Here is a 24,371-nt window from a genome sequence, read left to right on the forward strand (position 1 = left end):
GTTTCTCTAAACTGTACATTCTAATATCCCTTCCTTTCAGTTCAGAGGCAATTCTCTTCTATCCTTTTATCCTCTTTGTGATCTTTCCTTGGATTACCTCTAAACTATCTGCTTCAAAAGAGGAGAGGAAGCCAAAAGTGGAACAACAGGAAACTGAGACAGTGAATGAGGAGACTAGATTCAGACTTCATAAGGATAAGGTGGGACAAAATGTGATGCCTTGTGATGGCCACCAGGGAATGTGATTTTTAAGGCGAGCAGCTGTACCTGAGTCCAGTGACAGGACATGGGTGAATGGAAGCACAAGGTGACCACAAAAGAGGCAAAAATAGCATCTGAGACAGAGGAGATTTGGTTAGCAAGAGCAAGGTGGCTTGAGCACATTGTGTGGACAGAAGATCATCTGGTCATGGCATAAAGAGTCACTAACCAGAAAGAATGAACAAACATGTGGCTAAGTAGCAGCAGTGTATTTAGGGCTTGATCCAAAGCCCACTGAAATCAACAGAAAGACTCTAACTGACTTCAATGGGCTTTGCATCAGGCCCTTAGGATCCAACTGCCAAAGGCTTCGTCTTTCCCAAGGTGCAGTTTGACAGAGAGGATGTGCTATGTAAATAAGGCCCTGAGTCAGCAAAGTACTTTGGTACATGCTTACTTTTAAGCAGGTGAATAATCTCATTGATTTCAGTGAAGCCACTGGATCACAGCCTAGAGAAGCTGCCTCAAACCACAACCGGCAAAACTTCTAACCCAACCATCTGTCAGTAAGTGCCTGCCCTCAAGCAAGGGGGGTGATTATAAGCTATCTGTATGTAATTGCCAGAATAAAATACTTTGAAACTTAGTCATAACTGAAACAAAATAACTGACAGCTCACTTTACATCTAGCCTTCCTCTAGTCGTTGAAGTAACAATGTTGTCCGGTATTATTGTTTAAAAAAAAAAAAAAAAGAAGAGTTCCTCTGCACAATAGACCCTTGATTTATGAGGAGGTTGTGTTTTTGCCCAACCCCACGTAACTGGGGGAAACCAAGAAACTGACTAGTGCAGCACCACTGGTCAGTTTCCTGTCTCCTGTGAGTGGTGGACAGCTGAGAGCCTGGCATTGGGCTGCCCCCAGCTCACAGGAAACTGACCAGCGGTGCTGCACTGCTCGGTTTCCTGTTCCTGCCAGTGTTGGCAGCCAAGAGTCAGGCTGCCACCTCCAACAGGAGCTAGGAAACTGACCAGCACAGTAGCAGAGCTGGTCGGTTTCCCGGCTCCCTTGAGTGGTGGGCAGCCCGGAGCCAGGCACCAGCTCCCTGTCACCCAGAGTGGCGTTAACCCAAGATACATGCAATTCAAGTGCACACACCTCAGAGTTCTTCTGTACTGGTAAATAAAAGTATGCTTGTCACTGAAATCATTAAGACAGTACATGGACTCAGTAAACTTGTAAAGACAATGTAATGCGTGACAGGAAATGTTATGTAAGAGGTTTCAAACATATTCAGAATACACTCGTTCCTCACTATACCAGCACAATTGGTTCCTAACTTTTTGCTCGAAGGTGAAAACTCATAAGAGGGATGCTAAATTCCTACTAAAATCCGTGTAAAAGTATCTGATTGGTTTCAAGTGCTGAGAGTGGCAGCAGGTGGCGCTGCTTTTGAAAGGTAAGTGAACCTGGCGTAATGGGGAGTTAAAGGCTGGGGGCAGTTGGGGGACATGAGTGGGAGGGAGGGTTAAAACTTGGTGGAGGGTTGGGTCTGTGGGGGGGCTGGGTTCAGGCTGCTGCAGGTTGGGTCTGTGGGGCCAGCGGTGGGGGGTTAAGGCTGCAGCGGTTTAGGTGTGCAGGGCCAGTGGGGGGTTTATGTTGCGGCAGTTAGGGTGTGCAGGGGGGCCAGTGGCGGGGGGATAGGTTTCGGCAGTTTGAGTGTGCGGGGGCTGGCAGAGGAGGTTAGGTTTTGGCAGTTCAGGTGCGTGGGGCTGGTGTGGGGGGTTTAGGTTTCAGCAGTTTGGGTGCGTGGGGCTGACGGGGGGGTCAGGCTGCCACGGGTTGGAGCTGCGGGAAGGGGGTAAAGCTTGTATTAGCAGGGGAAGTTCACTCATTGAGTGAACAAGGGGGGGTATATGTGTTCCTCGTTTAAGTGAGTACTCGTAAATAAAGTACTCGTTTAACAAGGGATGAGTGTACAAACAATTCCACATCTGGATTTTTAAAAGGCTGAACAAATTTCCCTTAAAAATAAATGGGTCCACATCCTACTGGGCTTTCCTCAGATCAAACAGCCATAGGGCCGCGTATACATTAGCAAGTTCTTCCAAGATATTTTTCAAAAGATGCTCTTTTGAAATATCCAGCAGAGCGTCTACACACAAAAAGCGTTTATTCAACATTAAATTGAAAGGACACACTGCTCCTTTCGAAAGCCCTCTTCCACTCCTGTTTCACAAAGAGCACCTTCTTCCAAAAGAAAATGTATGTAGATGCTCCACGGGCCCTTTTTTTGGAAAGAGCAGTCCTCTTGGTGCCTGATTTTTTGATTCCTGGTCCATTCTTTTGAAAGACTGGAGGTTGTGTGGATGCTCTCTTTTGAAAGAACAAATCACTCTTTTGATCAGCTTTTTCTGTGTGTGGATGAGCTCTTTCAAAAGACATTCTTTTGGAAGAGATCTTCTGGAAGGACTTCTTTCGAAAACTTGCTGTGGTGTAGGTGTAGCCCTACTGATGCAAATGGGACAGTTCCCTAAGCAGAACTGAAAGACTAGGCCCTGGCATTTATGACAATGCATAAAGGGAAGTTACTCTAATGCTTTAGAGCAGGGGTTGTTAATCTAATACATTAGAGCAGGGATCAGCAACCTTTCCGAGGCAGAGCGCAGAAATGTCACCTTTTGACCTCTATATATGGTCCGAGCGCTGGTGATATTTTTAAAGTCACTAATAGTTCTATTTACAAGAGCTTTCTTGATACATAAATTAAGATGCAAAGCCTTACTCTTTAGGTGGTGGTTGGTAGCATTAGTTGGTCTTTTGTTAATCCACAGGAGGCATGACTTTGCACAAGCTCCTGGCTGCATGGGGGAGGAGGCGCGCGACTGAGTTCCCACCTTGTGTGCCGACGAAAATTGGACCGCATGCCACTCTTGGCACCTGTGCCGGGGGTTGCTAACCCCTGCTTTAGAGTATAACATGATTATCACAGAGGTCAGCAAAGACCTTCTCCTTACATGTGCAGCATTGTACAATTTGCTAGGTGAACTATCGAGTTTGCTGGAGATGAAAGAAGAAGAGGCTTGCTTTTCTCTGATGCACTGGCTTCAGTCACAAGCAGTATACCACATTTTCTGAACAAATGCTATAACCTGGTATTGTGAAAGACTGTTCTACCTACATAAGTGATACAATTCTATAGCACAGCAATTTACCAGATAACAAAAGGTGAACTGCCTAATTATTTTGCCATTGAAAAGCCAATTTTATTTATACATTTTAATGTGTTCTCTTAATAAAATCCTACAGAAATGAAATGCAAAGCAAAAAAAAAAAAAAAAGGAAGAAATCCATTTGGCCATTATATCAATTCCAACAATTTGCTTAGTTACTTCAGAGTCTTCTACAATGTTACTGCAAAGCATGAAGCTAATAGCCCCAGGGTTTACAATTTATTAACTGATTGCAAGGAAATTATTTAGGGTTCTTCAGCCAGTCCTCTTGGGGGTTGCTGCTATTTAGCTGACAACACAGCAATATGCTCTGTTTGCTTGTAAGCATATTTTTATGTTCTAGGTTTCATTACCTTTTTGTACCAAATTGGCCGTGTCTACACTAGCCCCAAACTTCGAAATGGCCACACAAATGGCCATTTCGAAGTTTACTAATGAAGTGCTGAAATGCATATTCAGCGCTTCATTAGCATGCGGGCAGCCACGGCACTTGGAAATTGATGTGCCTCGCCGCCGTGCGGCTCGTCCCGACGGGCCTCCTTTTCGAAAGGCCCCTGCCTACTTCGAAGTCCCCTTATTCCCATCTGCTCACAGGAATAAGGGGACTTTGAAGTAGGCGAGGTCCTTTCGAAAAGCAGCCCCATCGGGACGAGCCGCATGGCGGCGAGACGTGTCAATTTCCAAGTGCCATGGCCGCCCGCATGCTAATGAAGCACTGAATATGCATTTCAGCGCTTCATTAGTAAACTTCTAAATGGCCATTTGCGTGGCCATTTCGAAGTTCGGGGCTAGTGTAGATGTAGCCATTATGTGGGAAACATACAAGAGAAACAGAAAAATATCAGAACTTTTTGCTTTGGCTTCTGTTGGTTAACTATGGGGATAACGAGTCTAAAGATCATAATACCCCATCATTTACGCGTCTCTGCATTTAAGTGTTTCCTTTAGGACTGGAAGTGTAAAATATAACTCAGAAAGGGTTTTTTCAAGGCACCGATGACCTGACTGGAAGCCGCCCCTTACGCTTATTTTGGAATTTCCAAAAACTCATGGGAAATTCTAGCTTGTGAAATATGGTCACCTGCAGCCGCCAGGGAACCTTACTTGAAGCCACAGACTCCTGAGCTGTTACTGGGAAGGGATATTGGGCTAGAACAAAATAGCAGCCCTTACTTCTCCCTGTTGCTGCTCAATATGTCACCTTGGGACCGGTGGCTGGTGCCACCAGCAGAAGCTGGGCCCTGGCCACGTCTATAAGCACATAGGGAACAACACTGGAGGACCAGGCAGCCGATGAGTTCCCTGCCTTCCCAGAGGCAGTGAGGCTCAGGCTTTCGGCAGTGGCACAGCTAAGGAGCATGCAGATATTTGGGCACAAGCCACCGAGGGGCTCAACTCAGAGAAACCTTCAGGCTGGGGCACTGACCTGCAATGGCTCCCAACCGACCTCCTGGGGCTCTCCTGCAGGCTGTCTTGCTAAGGAAGCAGGTGAAAGGGGCTGGCTAGGGGTCTGCATGCCCTCCCTGACCATCAGAGGGAGCAGCAGAGAAATGGTATGTATGGCTTCAGCCCCCCACCCTCCCAAAATGGTGCCCCCCACACTCACCCCATACCCCCTGCCCTGAGCCCCTCATTTCCAGCCTCTGCCCTGATTTCTGAACCCCCAACCCTAGCCCCCTGCCCTGATTCCTGCATGTCCCATATCCCCCTGCCATTATTACTGAACCTCCCCCACCCCCCGGCCCTGACTCCTGCACACCCATCCCCCTGCCTTCAGCGCTCCACACCCTCGGTCCCCTGTCCTTACTCCTGAACCCCCAAACCTCCAGCCCCGACCTTATTCCAGAATCCTCCAATCCTCCCTGCCCTGACCCCACCCCTGATTCCCGCATCCCCCCCCATCCTCCTGCCCTGGGCTCACCCACACTCAAACTTCTAACAGGTACTGCAGTATCACACACCTGGAGGTAAGAAACTTAAGTTGCTTTCAACCCCGTGCAATACTAGGCGCAATCAAAACTACACAAACCTATTTAATCGCTCTTTACTACGCTGAGAAGATAGGGTAAAATAACTCAAGTTAGCTAAGCAGTAATGCTCATGAGGTGAGCAATGAGACAAGAGGGTGGCCCAAAGTCATAGCTTACAACTTACATCCCCCCTCCACAACCCCCAAAAAACTAACTGCACCCCAGCTTTGGGCTTTAGCCCTCGAGTAGCAGGGCAGCAGACTCTGGTTGCGGGGCTTTGGTTTGCGGCTGGATAGTGGCAGGCCCCATGCTTCAGCCACCCAGCTTCAGGCTCTGGCCTGGGCCTTGTCCGCAGTCATGGGACCTCAGGCTCTGCCGCCTCCCTTCCCCCACTGCTTCCCACAGCCCTTCTTCCAGGGCTCAGTTTGTCCTCCAGTTTCCGAGACTGTGTAATTCTTCAGTGAAAAGTGATACTTGAATGTTTTTTAATGGCACTCACATGGTGACAAGCATCAGAGGGGTAGCCGAGTTAGTCTGTATCTTCAAAAACAACAAGATGTCCTGTGGCACCTTATAGATGCATCTGATGAAGCGGGTCTTTGCCCATGAAATCTTATGCTCCAAAATATCTGTTAGTCTATAAGGTGCCACAAGACATCTTGGTTTTGTTAATGTCTCTGTTTACAACAGGCTTACTAGCTAGCACTAAATAAATGGGCATCTGTGTGTGTGTGTATGTGTGTGTGTGTATTTTTTTTCCCAAAGCTAATTAAATATTTTAGGAAAAGAACCTACACACCAAGTGCTACAGTGGCAGAGCAGTAACACTGAAGCTGTACCCTTGCAAAGAAGTTACTTGCTAGGGGGCAAAAGGAGCTTTTCCGTTACTGTAATAAATCCACCCCTGCAAGAAGTGGCAATTGACTTCTTCCATCAACCTCTCTGCTGAGCAAGTTGTGTCAACTCAGGGACCTAGTTCAACTTAACTATATCTCTTGGGACTTAGGTCAGCTTAACAACATCTCCCAGAATGTGTAGTTAGCTCAGCCTAAATTTTTGGTATAGACCAGGTCTCCGTTAGTAAGCTTCTCAATGCTATCTATTGGTTCCTATCCCAAAGAAAAATCTGAATGTTCGGGTTTCAATTATTATTAATGTGTATGATCAGATAATAGTATACTGACCTTTATTCCATACTGACAGATGGTTAACAGTTTGTCTTGGAAGCAACTAATTATCACATACAAGAGCCAAAGAAACGTAATACAAGAAGTCCTCAATTTATAACCCAGGGCTTGTGTTCCGAAAGTCTACTTGTAAGTCAGTTGTTTGGAACTCAGAACACATTTTCCCATAGAAACAAGTTATAAATGGTAGTGACGTTCCCAGTTTAGCACCCAAAAACCTATTTAACCCATAACACAGATAAAATGCTGTATATTTGCAATGAAAAACAGCAGAAACAGCTTTTTTATTTTACTTTGAATGCTGGTGTGTGAGGAGAATCAGGTTTAATTAGAGGAGGGTGAGGAGATAGGTGGAAATTCTGAAGGGGATTTCTGGGCATCACCTACCACGATCCCCGTCCTTCATGGGCTATTTGCTGGCTCCCGCGGCCAGCATCCCACTGTCTCCCCTTGCTGTGGCAAGTGGGAGCGGGGACAGCTCAGTGGTTTGAGCATTGGCCTCCTAAACGCAGGTTGTGATTTCAATCCTTGAGGGGACCATTTAGGAATCTGAGGCAAACAGAAAAGGGGGCTGGGGGATGGTGCTTGGTCCTGCCAAGAGGCCATGCGACTGGATTCAATGTCCTCCTGAGGTCCCTTCCAGCTTTACTGGATGTATATCTCCATACAAGTGGTGTGAGCATGGGCAAGGCAACTCCAGAGGAGCAGAGTGCACCCATGCAGCTGGAGAAATGCGGTGGTTTGCCCTTCAAAACACCATTTCTCTCCAGCCCCTGGTGCAGAACCATCACCCTGCTCCTCTGGAGCCCTCCAACCAGCATTTGCACTACTCATCACCACCTATGGCCCTTTCTCTCTCCTGTGAGGCTGTTTGTACATGTGTGTTTTCCTAACTCAGGAAAAGAAACTTTGCCTCCTAGTCAGCTAATCCTTTTTTATGCTCTCAAAGAGGCAGGTAAAGTGGATTATTCAGCCATCTGTGCGCCTTTAGAAGAACAAGAGCAGTGATGTACTCACCTATTTTATTACTGACAGTAAAGTATACAGGGATAACTATTTTGACTTCACTGTGGTTATCCCAGTATTCACTTGGCCTCGCTCACTGAAAAGAAGTCCGTTCTCCCACCTGTGTTCCTTTCACTCTTATTTTACATGCACTGCAGTACTTTACAGTAACAGCCCAAACACTATACTCTCATTAGTGTAAAATGAAGATTGCTGTAGTATTTATGTAATCTATCTGAAATCTTTTCCTTTATCAAATCTAATTTAACCACCACCAGATTCATCTCTAAATTAGGAGTCTGATAGAAATGTCACTGAAATCAACAGAAAAACTCTCATCCATGGATTGATGGGCTTTGAATTAGACACTATATGCCTAACACAAGTATCTACTTCCCTTCTATTCTTGCCAACCTTCCCTATTTGAGGGAGACAATACCTATAGTTTTAAAACAGAATATTTATCATTTTCCTCTGTCTCTTCTCCTGAACATTCTCCTATACCAGCAAATCTTATCTAAATTTACAGATGTGTCCTTATTTCTCTCCTCAATGTCCCTTTGTATTAGCTTCAAAGGTTCAGCAGACATTTGTGATAGGAAAAAAGGCAAATTCCAGCCTGGTTTATCTTTACTTCAGTGGAGTTACACAAGGGATGAATCTGCCTCACTATCTCTATCACTGCAAATAACACAATCGGTACATTATCAGCTTTATTTCATATCATACTCGTAAGATGTAAATTCTCACACAGGTAAGCTGAGAAGTGACTGAGAAGAAATGGCACCAATCTAATTAAACAGATCCTCTCCATGCATCTACACATCTTTTGACTTCTGTACTCAAAAACTATTTTTACTGCTTTCTACTCCTATAAGCCCTGAAGCACCAACACAAATAAGAAACAGTGAGCAAGCAAGACTATTCCTTCTTACACTGCACCAACTGAATTGTTGACTGATTTCCAATCAATTACTCCTTGGTACCCTGCCTCCACTGGAAATAATACACAAGCATAGTTCAGGGACTAAACAGGCCTAAACGAATTGTATCAGTGGTGATATGTGGGAAGAAAAAGACCCAGCTTGATTCTCAGGTCCAGATTGAGTTTATGAGATGGGAAGTTAGGAAAAAATATCTTGTAGTTGTAAATTGAGCCATAACTTGGGTTCCCATCTGTAAACTGTGAAATAACAGTCTTGGTGGTCACTCAATAATGAGTACGATGTCTTCGTGTCACCCTCCTATTTGTGAGATAGAAATAACAGCATATCTCATTAGATTATTGTATGGATTGATTAGTTGATGTATAATTTGCTCGATGCTACAGAATATGAAGTGACATTGTATAACTAAGTGACAAATATCATGGTAATATTTCCCCTCATTATCTATCCTTTGGTGGATGTTTAAAAACTAGTCACTTATGCCACTGGATAATAAACAACACATGATGCTAAATGTCAATTGCATTTAAATTCCAAGGGAGAGGCACGAGTGCTGTCTCCTTTTAGCTGCAAACATCCACATGCATGAGCTGTACATCATTTCAGGAAAGAAGGGTCTTCAAAATAATAATCAAGCACAGTACTGCTAAACTTGGTGAATGTGTGGTCCAGTAGACACAGCAATGGACTCAGGGAACTAAGAAACATGGGGACAGATTGGCAGCAGGGGCAAATGTTCATAACTACTGATTTCAGTGGAGCTATGGCAAATTTACAGCAACAGAAATGCTGTTCTCCACAGTCCTCCTCCTAACTCAGCCACTGAACTAGTGTGTGACCATGAGCATGTTCCTTCATCTCTCTGCACCTCACATTTTAAACACTGACGCAAACATTCCTCTGTAAAGAGCTTTGAGCTCCGCACTTTTCATTGATAAAGACTGAGCTGAGGAACAATTTGTTAATGAATATTTGTAACACGCTTAGATATCTTTGGCTGACAGTCTCTTCCTTGGCAAATTCAACCCCGGCTTCTCAGTCTTACAGTTCATGCTTGAAAACATTATATAATATCTGCTCTCAAAATTCATCATGTCTGCAGCAGATGGTGTGAAAAGATTTAAGGCTAAAACTGTGAATGTCTATTACTTGTTCTACATGCACCTTCAGATGGCTCTGAGTAAACTTGCAACTGATCTCCATGTACCAACTTACTACTCCCCTTTCCGCCCATCCTCACATGGTGAATTGTTTTATGATTGCAATTTTGCTTGTTTCTCTCGCAATCTCAGCCTTGTTAAGACTCTGCAGGCATTTTATTTTAACATGGATGTCCAGCTGCTCCACAGCCTCCGTATGCCTAAGATTTCCATTGCTCTTTCAAAGAGCCCTGTCAAAAGTTGTGCTAACAGATGCACTATACTGACCAAACAACAGGATGTTGTAAATGTCTAACCTCTGCATGCTTTTCAGATGTATATGCTAATAGGCTGTAAATGCAAACAACAGATCTCATGATGGGCATGTTTTATGGATGTTTAACCACCTTCTGTCTTGTAACTGACCAGCTCCTTACTATTTGCAACATGAAAAGTGAACCTCATTTTCATGCTGTGTAAATCAATCAGGACCATAATGGTACAGAATAAAGGAGCTGTTAAGGTTAGTTCTGATTAAGTCATTTAAATTGCTGATGTATTTTTGGATACATTACAAATGTGATATCCTGGTCTATGCAAGTTAATTCTATTACACAGATAGTTTCCTATGTTGTAATCAGCACTACTATAAGGTGGTGATTTTTTGTTTTTTTAACAACTAATGGATACTGCTTCACATGAAAGACTAACAAACAATCACAATTCACCTTGATTTAGGAATCGCTACATGAAAAGATTTTCTGCAAAATAGATAACCAGACAAATTCTCCAACCATTCTACTTGTCTTAGGCTTTATACTGCTACCTATCTTTGTCCTGAGTGCCTTCCACAGAAAACCATTCGTAGGGGTACTCATGGAGTTTCTGACACACCTCCTTTTTCAAATGTCTATTTGGGGTTGAAGCTGTGCTTCCGTTTTTAATTTTTTAGGTTTGTATTAGTTTAATCACTTTTTGTGTAAGACTGATCTGCTTCAGACTTTTTGTTTTGTTTTGTTTCGTTTCGGTCAATTGTAGTATTAATGCTTTCACCAGTGTAAAACTGGAATAATCCAGCAAAATTGTTGAACTTACTTCAGATTTACATCAGCATAACCAAGAGCTGAACTTTGCCTAAGTAGCAAAATACCCATTTATGCAGATTGTTACTTTCAACCTCTGATTTGGGAGTTTCCCTTCAGAGTATACTAAATCCTAAAATATTCCAATAATAATTTCAAACTGTAAAAGAGACAGGTACATTAGAGTTAAACAAAATGCTAAGAAGGAATGGATGCATTTGCTGTCATAGTCACATTTTCACAACTATATTCCTAGTTAAAGCAGAAAGAAAAATGACTTCCTTTATGTCAGAACTATGTGAAGGAAAATGTTGCTATTGTGTCTTGTCCTTGTGTAACATTACATGACAGTTTCAGTGCTGTGACTGCAGTAGATGGTACAGCAAAGCATTTGAAGAGAATTCAGATTCCCATTATATGAGAGCACAGACATCCTTTCAGTAGTATATATGTATTAAAATATATTTATGAATCATATAGAGAATAAAACACATATTTATTAAGAGATTTATTTCGGCATATATCATGCCAAATGAGTATTGTATGAATCTGACTGACTTAAGGAGTTTCTATTTATTTGCAATTGAACTTAGGATTCTTTAGAAATCTTGGTTAAATCATTTTTAATAGGAGCTTTTAGTTTCAGTCTGTGTGCATAAAACTACACACTAACCTATGCTATCATCCGAACACAGTATTAATGACCAGTCTGTGATGAGATAATGAGTCGATAAGAGTTTTAAATTACGTGAGCTGGAACAATTTCTTGTCTAAGTAGATAAATAAGGCTCCCGGACTTTACTGAGCAAAGTGACGATTCTTAAACAATTATGTTGAATACCATGAACAATGTTTTTGCTTGGCACATATTCCTCCTGCACCAGATTTCTGTGACTATGGGGCCGTGTCTACACGAGCCCCAAACTTCGAAATGGCCACGCAAATGTCCATTTCGAAGTTTACTAATGAAGCGCTGAAATGCATATTCAGCGCTTCATTAGCATGCGGGCGGCCGCGGCGCTTCGAAAATTACACGGCTTGCCGCCGCGCGTCTTGTCCAGACGGGGCTCCTTTTCGAAAGGACCCCACCTACTTCGAAGTCCCCTTATTCCCATGAGCTGATGGGAATAAGGGGACTTTGAAGTAGGTGGGGTCCTTTCAAAAAGGAGCCCCGTCTGGACGAGACGCGCGGCGGCAAGCTGCGTCAATTTCGAAGCGCCGCGGCCGCCCGCATGCTAATGAAGCGCTGAATATGCATTTCAGCGCTTCATTAGTAAACTTCGAAATGGCCATTTGTGTGGCCATTTCGAAGTTTGGGGCTCGTGTAGACGTAGCCTGGCTGTCACTTTGGTCTTGCTCCTTGGTATATAAGTGCCAAGGAACTATAGGAAATCAACAGTGAAGATCTAGCAAAAGAGGCACAAAGATCAAGATCAGTATAATAACAATGTTACAATGATCAGGATTCATAGGTGCTGCATAGATCATAGAATACTAGCACTGGAAGGGACCTCGGGAGGCCATCAAGTCCAGCCCCCTGCCCCAATGGCAGGACCAAGTACTGTCTAAACTATCCCTAACAGACATCTGTCTAACCTGTTCTTAAATATCTCCAGCGATGGAGACTCCACAACCTCCCTTGGCAATTTATTCCACTGCTTGACCACCCTGACAGTTAGGAACCTTTTCCTAATGTCCGACCTAAACCTCCCCTGCTGCAGTTCAAGTCCATTGCCTCTTGTTCTATCCTCAGAGGCCAAAAAGAACAAGTTTTCTCCCTCCTCCCTATGACACCCTTTGAGATACCTGAAAACCACTATCATGTCGCCCCTCAGTCTTCTCTTTTCCAAACTAAACAAGCCCAATTCTTTCAGCCTTTCTTCATAGGTCATGTTCTCTAGACCTTTAATCATTCTTGTTGCTCTTTTCTGGATCCTCTCTAATTTCTCCACATCTTTCTTGAACTGCGGTGCCCAGAACTGGACACAATACTCCAGCTGAGGCCTAACCAGCGCAGAGTAGAGCAGAAGAATGAGTTCTCGTGTCTCGTTCACAACACACCTGTAAATGCATCCCAGAATCATGTTTGCTTTTTTTTGCAACAGCATCACATTGTTGACTTGTATTTAGCTTGTGGTCCACTATAAGCCCTAGATCCCTTTCTGCTGTAGTCATTCCTAAACAGTCTCTCCCCATTCTGTATGTTTGAAACTGATTGTTCCTTCCTAAGTGGAGCATTTTGCATTTGTCCTTATTAAACTTCATCCTGTTTACATCAGACCATTTCTCCAATTTATCGAGATCATTTTTAATTATGACCCTATCCTCCTAGATGTGCACATGCAAAGTATATCTCTTAAGGACAATGAGAAATAGCAATGCTCATTTAGGTCCCATGAGAAGGGTTTGGCAGCTGCATGTTCTGGTGAGCTGAGCTAATTTTTGTCATTTCGGTGGGTGCTTTGAGGAGAACAACAAGCATGTGGACAAGGGGATCAAGTGGATACAGTATCTTTAGATTTCCAGAAAGCCTTTGACAATGTCCCTCACTGAAAGCTATTAAATAAGCAACCACAGGATAAAATGGAAGGTCTTCTCATGGACTGACAACTGCTTAAAAAAAAGGAAGCACATGGTAGGATAAATGGTCAGTTTTCTGAATGTACTTAACTAGTAGTGTCCCACAGAGGTCTGTACTGGCACCAATCCTATTCAATATAATCATAAACAATCTGTAGAAAGGGGCAAAATGAGAGACGGCAAAATTTACAGATGATAGTGAACTGCACAAGATTATGATCTGCTTTCAATTTAACTAAGAGCTTCAATAGCATCTCACAAAACTAGGTGAATGGGCAACAAAATGGCAAATGTAAATAAATGCAAATTAATGCATTTTGGAAAATATAATCCTGAACATACATACAAAATTATGGGGACTAAATTAGCTGTTACCACTCAAGAGAGAGATCTTGGGAGTCACCGTGGATAGTTCTCTAAAATCATCCACTCAACATGCAGCAGCAGTCAAAAAAGCAAATAGAGTGTCAGGAATCATTAATTATCAGAGGGACAGCCGTGTTAGTCTGTATCCACAAAAACAATGAGTAGTCCTATGGCACCTTATAAACTAACAGATTTTTGGAGCATAAGCTTTTCAGGGGCAAAGACTCACATAAGTATCTGACGAACTGGGTCTTTGCCCACAAAAGCTTATGCTCCAAAAAAATCTGTTAGTCTATGAAGTGCCACAGGACTTCCTGTTGTTTTTGAGGAATCATTAAAAAGGGGATAGAAAATAAGAAAGAAAATCTTATTGCCTCAATATAAATCAATGGTATACCCGCATATTGAATACTGCAAACAGATGTGGTCGCCTCTTCTCAAAAAAGGTATCTTGGCATTGGAACAGTTCAGAAAAGGGTAACAAAACTTATTAGGGATTCGGAATGTAAGAGGAGAAATTAAAAAGGTTGGGACTATTCACCTTAAAAAAGTGTAGCCTAAGGCAGGATATGATAGATGTCTATAAACATGACTGGTGTTGAGAAAATGAGGAAAAGTTATTTACTTGTTCCCCTAACACAAGAACAATGGGTCAACAAGTGAAATTAACAGGTAGCAGGTTTAAAGTAAATGGAAGAAAGTATTTCTACATGCAACCCGGTGAACCTGTGGAACTGCTTGCCATAAGATGTTGTGATGGCCAGGACATTAACAGGGTTCAAAAAAGAGCTAGATAAATTCATGGAGGACAGGTCCATCAATAGCTATTAGCTAGGATGGGTATGAATGGTGTCCCTAGTGTCTGTCAAAAGCTGGGAATGGGTGACCACAGAAGGATGTTCTGTTCTGATGTTCTTATGCTTTCTGGTTCCTGGGTGCTAGTAGGAATGGGCATAAAATGCAAGAATCTGAGAAAAGAGAGGCAGACTCAGTCCTGGCACACCGTCTAAGTAAGGTTAGCCTGCTTGTACTATCCCTCCAAAGTGGACAAAGATACATCCTAAAACACTGTCCCATAGAGCAAAGCTACATGAGTGCCAGCAGTCAAGCATGTGGAGCTCAGAGAGGCTACAGGCCCGCTTGAAACATAATGTCCGTTTCTACACAGGCTACGTCCTTCGGAAGTGGCATGCTAATACACAGAGCAAAAGATGCTAATGAGGAGCGGGTGCAAATTCCCCACGCTTCATTAGCATAACATCACATGATTTGGAGTCCAGAAGACTGTTCTTCCAGACTCCAAAACGTCGTGAAGAAGGGCTGCCCCAGGGGTGCTTCTGGAAGGAAGTCCTCCTTCCGGAGGCCCCTTCCCGAAAATTTTTGGCAAGACGGGGCCTCCGGAAGAAGCACGTCCTTCCAGAAGCCCCCCCGGGGGCCGCACTTCTACATGGCGTTTTGGAGTCTGGAAAAACGGTCTTCCAGATCACATGATGTTATGTGAACGAGGCGTGGGGAATTTGCATCCACGCCTCATTAACATCTTTCGCTCTGTGTATTAGCATGCCTCTTCCAAAGGAAGTGGCCTGTGTAGAAACAGCCAATGAGTCCTAGCAGCCTATGGAGAAGAGCTCCTATGACCACTGAGAGTGCAGTGCAGTGTTGTGCCCTAAGGGCATCGTGGAACCCACAGACTGGTTTAGGCAGAAAGCCAGAAGCTTAGCAGTGTACATAGGGTGAAATTTGCCCTCCATTCTCCACACACATCTGAACAAAGAGGCTTTGTACTGGGAAGTATACAGAAGCCACTTTGCAGTTCACAACCCGAATAGGTGGCCTCCCCTCAGCCTGGAGGCTGTCGCCACTGCCTCTGCAGAATCCATCCACCCACTTTCCCAAGCTGATGCCAAAGATGACATACCAAACATGGGGACACAGACTCCTCTGTACACCCAGCCCTAGTTGCAGCAGTGGCTCTGCTGTGCCAGGGGCCTCCTACAGTCCTTACGCCACAGGGTGAACATCACACATTGTCTTCCAGTTTCGCAACACTTCAGATTCAACCCAAATGAGTTTGACTATTTGAAGAGAGCATCCAGGGGTCTATAGTTAGTTAGCATCTCAAAACCCACTTTGAAGACTCCCTTCAGCTTCCTCCAGGTCAAACAGCCATACAGACCAAATTAACTGCTGAAATGTAGTGATTTCTAATGAAGAACAAGGGCTTAGGCATTTCCAGGATATCAAGGGAAAACTCATAACATCCCGCTTTGTGCCCAAGGCCACAGTTTTAATGCTATTTCAACCAACATACTTCTGACATTACTTTAAATTAAATTGTAGTTTATGTTGCCCACATACAAGAAGCTTCAGTACATACAGCAACACAACTATTTAGTAACAGTGTGAAACCTAAATTAAAAAATTAAGCTCTAAAACATAAAAATAACAAAGACAAACCTTCAGGGATACAGGGGGGATTTTGGTGCAAATATTATCAAATATTTTCCCACTTTCATAAGAAATTACCTGTTTTGTGGCAGTGAGATGATTGTTTATGTTTACTGTGATAGCACCTAGAAGCACTAGCCTAGGTTAGAGACCCTGTGCTAGGCTCTGTATAAACACATATAAACACATAGTAAGAAACAGTCCCTGTCCCAAACAGCTTGTGGTCTACAGAGACAAAGGGAGAACTATTATTCCTGTTTCACCAACAGACAACGAGACACAGGATTAAATGATTTAGCCATGGCCATCCAAGAAGTCAGTGGCAGAGCAAGGAATTGAACTCAGCACTCCTCAGTCTCACACTAGTGTCACCAACCATAAAACCATCTTTCTTCTCTATGTTATAGGCAGCAAGGGAAATAGAACCAATCTGATTTTTAAAACTTCATATTAATCCAGTTATAACTGTCCACTGTGGCTTTTATTCAGGACACTACAAAAGAGAATTTCCCAATAAAATACCTGGAAATGCCTATGTTCTGGTCTAGCAAACTTAGCACAGGCCAAATTCCATGCTTTACAGATTCAAAGGCCAGAAGGGAGCATTGCTATCATCTAGGCCAGGTGTCTGCAACCTGAGGCTCCTAAGGACTTCTTTGTGGCACCCATACTATAACTGTAAAGCAAAAACAAAAACTCTTCTGATTATTTTTGACAAATGGTGACAGTCTAAAAGCCCAACAATGAACTCATACGTAACCAGCAAATTATATGGGATCTCAAAATGTTGGATATCTCCCCCTTTAATATGTGCAGTGCATTGCGGGACTTGATACTGTATCGGTGTTTTGATTATGTTGCTAATAAAGTTTTGATTCTGAAAAGGGAAAGGAAGCTTGTGGCGTTCCTGCTGTGAAGAGCAACACACATTTTAAGAAAGAAAAGTGAAATTAAACATGAAGTAAAATTGGCATAATTAAAGTAGCATCATGGGTGAAAGACAGGAAGACAGTGGCACAAACGCACACATGTAAAGGGTGAGAAAACAGAATATGTACGAAGTTTGTGAACGTTCTGCAGTAAACACGGACTGCATTACACATCACAGTGTGCGCTGTTCTCAAAATAGGGGTTACGAAACATATGGTTTGTTGTTATTTATTATGTTACATATCGTATTCACCTGCATTGCAGCTCTTGAATTATTGAGTTTTTTACCAAATTTGGAAAAAATGTTTCTTCCTGCTATTTTGGTTGATGACTCCTGATCCAGCCTGACTCCCTGAATGACACAGGCTATAGAACATCTCCAACATATTTCCTACAGCACATCTTTTGGAGAAACACCCAATCTGGTTTAAAAATTGTCAGTGATGCAAAATCCACTGTGACCCTTGGTTAACTGTTCCAATGGTTAATTACTCTCAGTGGTAAGAATTTATGCCTTATTTCCAGCCTTTTCCTTTTCAAAATCAAGACTTCATTAGCAACATAGTCAAAACACAGATACGGTACCATATCCCACAATGCACTGCACATATTAAAGGAGGATTTAGCCAACGTTTTCAGGTCACATATCATTTGCTATTAAATGAGTTGTTCACTGTTGGGCTTTTAGACATTCATCATTTATCAAAAATAATCAGATGGGTTTTTTGTTTGTTTATTATTTTGAAATTATAGCATTGGGAGCCACAAAGAAATCCTTATAGAGCCTCCAGAGTCACAGGTTGCAGGCCCCTGCACTAGGCCATGGTGCAGTGGTTGTTTAACACAGAAGTGTCAGGTGCGGTTAAACGCCAAATTTCAATCAATGGCCTGATTTTCAGAAGTGCTACATCATAAAGTTTTTGCAAATCCCTCGTCCTCAATCTCTGGCACGAACACCCTATGGGGTACAAAGAGGTCTTCTTGGGGATACCTCAACTCATCTAGATACTTATCTAGTTTTACTGCAAAAGCACTAGCAAATTCAGTACAAACTAATATTTCAGGCAGATAATGACTTGTTTATACTGCTCTATATACCCTGAATGCAAGTACAATATTTATCTTCTGATTCCTTTATTTTATAATACATGGTAAAAATTATGTTAAGCAATTTTTCAGTAATAGCAAGTGGTGAAACTCAGGGGGAGGCAAGACAAATCAGACTCCTGAAATGAGTGCACTAGCCTGGAAAGGTTAAAAGCCACTGTTGTGAATTGGCAATGCTCAGCACTTCTGAAAATCATAGCACAATGTGCTCATAGCTACAGGTGCACTGACTCCTCCTTATAAGCTTTTTGAACTAGTCCTTTTGCGAAAAGAATGTTAAAGTTTTGCTTTAAAAATATACCCACATTTTCAGACTATAGTTCAGAGTTGGAAGAAGGGCCGCCCCTCTGCAGTCAAACCTTCTAGCCACAGAGTCAGAGTTTACAAAACTCCAAAAAGGCTCAATCAAAAGCCAGTGAAGTCAGTGGAAGAGCTTAAAAGAGCTTTGGATTTCAGAGGTTCTCAAACTTCATTGCATTGCAATCCCCTTCTGACAACAAAAAATTACTACAGGATTCCAGGAGACTGGATTTAAGCCTGACCCACCTGCTGCTCCAAGCAGGGGGGCTACAGACGGTGCCCAACCCCCATCATCCTGGACAGGAGTGGCCGAAGCCAGAGCCCAAAGGCTGCAGCCAACGGCAGGGGGCGTGTAACCTGAGCCCTGCCACCCAAGGCTGAAGCCCTTGGGCTTTTTCTTCTGCTTCACTCCAAGCAGTGGGGATCCAGATTCAGCCCTCGGTCATAGCAAATGTAAAGGCAATCCTGGTGACCTCATTAGAACATGATTGTGACTGTGACCACTTTGGGGCCCCATCCCACAGTTTGAGAACTGCTTGATTAGGCCCTTAGATAGATGTCAGACAGCCTAAAACTCAGACAAAGACCACCCTAATTGGGTGGGAGCGGCTTAGAGGTTTAAGTATCCCTTCTGAAAAATCAGATCCTTGAAATTATAGTATGCAAATATGGCAGGATTCAATCACTAATTCCACTACTCAAGTTATTGTGTTGAAGCTGGGGAGCACAAGAATTTCAGACAAGGCTTTAAAAACTACAGTTCTGTCTTCCTGTACCCTTCAATGACATGAACATGCCACTGGCACCTTTGTCAAGGCATAGGACTTGACCTGGTGAACTTGGCAAAAGTCGCCTTTGTTCTGGATGCTGTAGAATCATGGTGTCTTCCTCTGTATTTCAGTGGGCATAAATGCACATACGCATACAGACATGTGAAGCATTTTCAAGTGAACACTACCCCACAAATGGACATTACAGGAACATAGGAACTGCCATACTGGATCAGACCAATAATCCATTTAATCCAACAGTGGCCAATACCATCTGCTTCAGTGGATGATACAAGAAATCCTACATAATACAGCTATGGAATAACCTGCCTCCCGGGAAAGCTTCCTCCTAATGACCAATATTTAAAGGTTAGCTTATGCGCTGAAGGTTAATTATTTGGAGACAGACTTTCCCAGATATTCTCTGTGGTTTCTGAGAAAATGTGGTTCAGTGCACTGCATGAGCTAATGAGGAAAACTGGGTCTCTTTAATGAGAACTCTTAATTTTGAAAATAGGTCCAGAAAATTAGAAGATCTAGCACAAACTCCAAAAGATGTTCAAAGATTTTCAAAAGATATTGCAGATGTATACTAAGGCAGTGAGTAGTTAAGGCTCTGAATCAAAAGAACACAGCCCTCAACTAGCTGAAGTCCTGATGTTTGAGGCACCAGCCTCACTGCAGCTGACGACTCTGGAAAAATTCAGAATGAACACACAATCAGACTGTGGCCTGGTCTACACTATAGGGCACTGCTGGATCTACCTCAGCTGTGGGCTGAAATTGACATATTTACTGCCACCTCTTGAATGCAGTAAGGTTGGCAGAAGCTCCTCTCCCTTTGACGCCAGCTTCTCTTCTCATTTTGGTGGAGTAGTGACATCAGTGGCAGCAAGCTTGGAGATTGATTTATCGTATCCACATCAGGGCTACGTCTACACGTGCCTCAAACTTCGAAATGGCCACGCAAATGGCCATTTCGAAGTTTACTAATGAAACGCTGAAATGTATATTCAGCGCTTCATTAGCATGCAGGCGGCTAATGGGAACAAGGGGACTTCATTAGCATGCGGGCTAATCAGCTCATGGGAATAAGGGGACTTTGAAGTAGGCGGGGGCCTTTCGAAAAGGAGCCCTGTCTGGACGAGCCGCGCGGCGGCAAGGAGCGTCAATTTCGAAGCGCTGCTGCCGCCCGCATGCTAATGAAGTGCTGAATATGCATTTCAGCGCTTCATTAGTAAACTTCGAAATGGCCATTTGCGTGGCCATTTCGAAGTTTAGGGCACGCGTAGACACGGCCCAGATGTGATAAATCAACACCCAGTGAATAATGAAGGAAATAATGGAAATAATAAACAGTCTCTGATAAATTCCTTTGTAACATTGTTCCTTTGTAAAATAACAGTGTAAGCCCAAGTCAGTAGGCATGAACACACAGCATCCTGGACGCACGGTTTGGAGGGGAGGACGCAATGTTGTTAATGAATGGCAGGAGGGGCAGAGCATATGGAGATCACTGTGTGGCACTAAAGATGCATGGTAGCTGGAAGGGAAAGCATATGGGAATGGTGTATCACATTCACCATGCAAAGTGAGTGGTAGTGGGAAACACTGTAAAACAGCATGTGGCACCCAGGATACATGAGACCAGGAGTAGGTGAAATGTGGAATAATGTCACAGCCAGGACACTTGACAAAAGGAAGAAGTGAAATTCTACTTGATACTCAAGATGCATGGCCCAGGAGTCGGAGAGGAGGGGAGGAGGAAAAGTGAAATCACGGAATTGTGTTTGGTTCTCAGGGTACATTTGGGGGAGGTGGAGGGCAAGATGAAATATGGAATCGTTTGCAGCTCCCAGAGAGCAACGTAGAATGATGTGTGGTATACAGGATACAAGTTGAGCAATGCAAACGGATGTACGGCACTCAGAATATACAGTGGGGAGCAGGTGGAACTGGGAGGAACCCAAGTCACAGGGCTGTGGGAAGGAGGTGAAATGTTGAATGGTATATGGCACTCAAGACACATACATTGGAGAGGGACAGAGAAAGTGTGGGATGGTAATACCTGCCAGACTACATGGGGGGCAGGGAAGGATGAGAAATTTGGGATGTAATATGACACCCAGAATGCATAATGGAGTGAACGGGGAGGGGGGGGGGAGCAGGTGGAATGGTGTATGACACTCAAGATTGGTGGCAGGGAGACAGGAAAAGTAAGATGGTACATGGCGCTCAGGATTCATAGCAGGGGAGGGGCAATTGGCAATATAAAAGGCAGAATGGTGTATGGCACCCTGGATACACGGTGGGGTAAGAGGAAGTGGAATGTTGCATGGGACCCAGGACACGTGGTTGGGGGAAATGAAGGAAAGTGGAATGGGTGTGCCACCCAGCATGCACTGGGGGGAGGCTGTGTAAGTGGCAGGGGGAGGGAAGAAAAGTGGAATGGGCGTTCCCCCAGAGTAGCTGGTGCAGGGAGCTGAAGCGTGGCCCGCGTGCGGCACTCAGGAGAGGCGGCAGGCAATGGGGAGGGCGGCGTGTGGCCCCCAACGGGGCCCTGGTGGGCTTTCTCTCTCTCTGCCAGGACTGCAACCGGCACAGGGAGCAGGCCTCGCCCGCCCCGCCCGCCTCTCGTTCGGACCCTTCTCCTGCGAGCGAGCGGCTGGGACGAGCGAGGCGGGCAGGATGCCGTGGCCCCAGCCTGAACACGGCGCCCGGCGGGAAGCGGCCAGGGGAGGTGCGTGTAACTCCCTGGCTCTGCGCCTGGCACTTACTTCTCCACTGCTTCTGTAGATCCAGGGATGGCTACCCCGCCTCCTTCTCCTCCGCTGTCATACAGGACCCCGCTGATATCCAGCACCACTCCCCTAACACCTGCAAGCTGCCGGGCCCAAGCAGCCATAACGCGCCCGGCCGTGCCTGCTGGTGCACCGGGTTCCAAAGGCCCGCCCAGTCCCACCGCTTCCCTGCGCCAGGGCCGCTGGGAAAGGTAGTTTTTCACGGGGGTCACTTGTGCAGGGGCGGGCAGCGTTCTCCAGCGGCTGCCGGTGGTGACCGGGGCAGGGCAGAGCCACCTTGTCACGGCGCGTTAGGCTGCAGCTTCACAAAACACACGCAGTCCCGTACCACAGTGTTTGTTAAACTTTTTGAGACCACAGAGCACCAAACAATAATATTTTCTTTATGCACAACTCCTATGAAAATTTTCTTTACAAAAACGGTCGGACCGAAAAAGAAAGAAAGTCAAAAAGAAACAGCAACATATACAGACAAAATGAAGTAATTTAATCGGGTAAAATAGTAACGAAGAAGGGACATTGTTTCTGGGTTTAATAACAGAAGATATATTCCATCAGTTTATTTTTCCAAATGCTCACAGCACACCTGTGAGTTGTTCATAGGATACCAATGTTTCGCAGAACAGTTTAAGAAACACTGCTGCAGACCTTAAAGACTAAAAATGTTATTTATTAGGTAATGAGCTTCTGTGAGTGTGGCTCTTACCTACAAAAGCTCATTACCTAATACATAAAATTGTTAGTCTTGAAGGTGCTAGAGGATTGGGTTTTTTTAATCAGAAAAGTAATTATTGTCCTTGCTAAGATCTTGCACCTAACAGTCAGCACCAAGCACTTTTCATTCAGCCCTTTACAAGTCATATTACAGTAATATCTACAGCAGCAGTTCTCTAACTGTGGGTCAGGACCCCAAAGTAGGCAGGGACCCCATTTTAATGTGGTCGCCACGGCTGCCTTAGACTTATTGAGACTCAGGGATGAAGCCCAAGTGTTTCATCCCTGTTTTGGGACTCAGGTTACAGCCCACCCCACTCCATCCCACAGCTTCAGCTAGGTCCTCCCTGCCTGTACTCAGGGCAGTGGGGCTCAGGCTTCATTCTCTCTTCTGGAGTTGTATCATCATCATCATCAATAACTGTGGGCTCAGCGCCCGTTGGTGTCTGATGCCTCTCTCACTATTTCCTCCCATCTTTCCCTATACAGTGCAGAGTGGCTTAGTTTCTGTAGACTAGCTCCGCACCAATCTACTACCTCATCTATCCATTCTCTGTGGGGTCTGCCCCTCCTATCCGAACCATCCATTATGCCGAATACTAGGTCTTGATTTTTCGCTCGTCTTTCATTTTGCAAATATGTCCAAATAGTTGTAGCTTCTGTTTTATAACCTTCTGTAGCAGATTCTCTTTTGGCTGTATCTTCCTATATAACTCCTCATTGGTGACCTTCTGCATCCATCCTATTCTCAGAATTTTTCTATAACAACTCCTTTCGAACGCCAATATTCTTCTTTTCAAATCTTTTGTTATCACCCATGTCTCACATCTGTACAACATGCTGCTGAATACATACATTTTCAAGACACCCAGCTTCATTCTTAAGCTAATTGCTTTGCTTTTCCAGATCTTATCCATCGCCTTCAAACTCGCTCTTGCTTTCGCTATTCTAGTCGCTATTTCCTTCTTACAGTCTAGATCATACATTATGTTGCTCCCCAAATGTGTGAAGTTCTCTGCATTTTCTAGTTCAATATCATCCACACTGATCTTCCTTCCTATTTCCTTATCTCCAAATACCGTTTTTTGTTTTATTGATGTTCATAATCAGTCCATACCGCTTTCCTTCTTCATTTAACACCCGCACCATTTTCGCTAGCTTCTCCTCATCTTCCTCAATGACAACTATATCATCCGCGAACCTCAAGTTGTTAATTCTTTTCCCATGCACAGATATCCCTTCTACCTCTTCCTTGATCTTGTCCATCGCTCTCTCCAGATATGCAATGAAGATACTTGGCGAAATTGGATTTCCTTGTCTCGTACCTCTACTTGTTTTAAACCAACTTCCCAACTCCCCACATGTTCTCACTGCTGTCTCCGCGTTATCACTGATATCTTTCAACAACCATATTAGTCTGCCATCCACTCCGTATGGCTCCAACACCGCCCAAGTCACTTTCTGATCTATACTGTCAAATGCCTTTTGAAAATCGACGAAGCAAGTGTATACTTTTTTGTTCTTTCGTCGAGCTTTCTCTGCTATCAGTCTTAGTGCCAATATCTGCTGTATGGTACTTCTTTCTTTTCTGAA

The 24,371-nt window shown here is 44.0% G+C and overlaps 1 protein-coding gene across 1 annotated transcript in view; it reads right to left on the reverse strand.

The window, feature by feature from the left end:
* LHPP (phospholysine phosphohistidine inorganic pyrophosphate phosphatase) overlaps window positions 1-22,195 on the reverse strand; it is a 194,506-nt gene extending 172,311 nt beyond the window's left edge. The window contains exon 1 of the mRNA XM_074999686.1: window positions 22,041-22,195. Coding sequence (XP_074855787.1) covers window positions 22,041-22,168 — 128 coding nt within the window. The 5' untranslated portion in view covers window positions 22,169-22,195. The remainder of the gene's footprint in view (window positions 1-22,040) is intronic.
* Between the last annotated feature and the right edge of the window lie 2,176 nt (window positions 22,196-24,371).

This window comes from Carettochelys insculpta, chromosome 7 (genome assembly GCF_033958435.1).
Source record: "Carettochelys insculpta isolate YL-2023 chromosome 7, ASM3395843v1, whole genome shotgun sequence".
Classification (NCBI taxonomy): Eukaryota; Metazoa; Chordata; order Testudines; family Carettochelyidae; genus Carettochelys; species Carettochelys insculpta.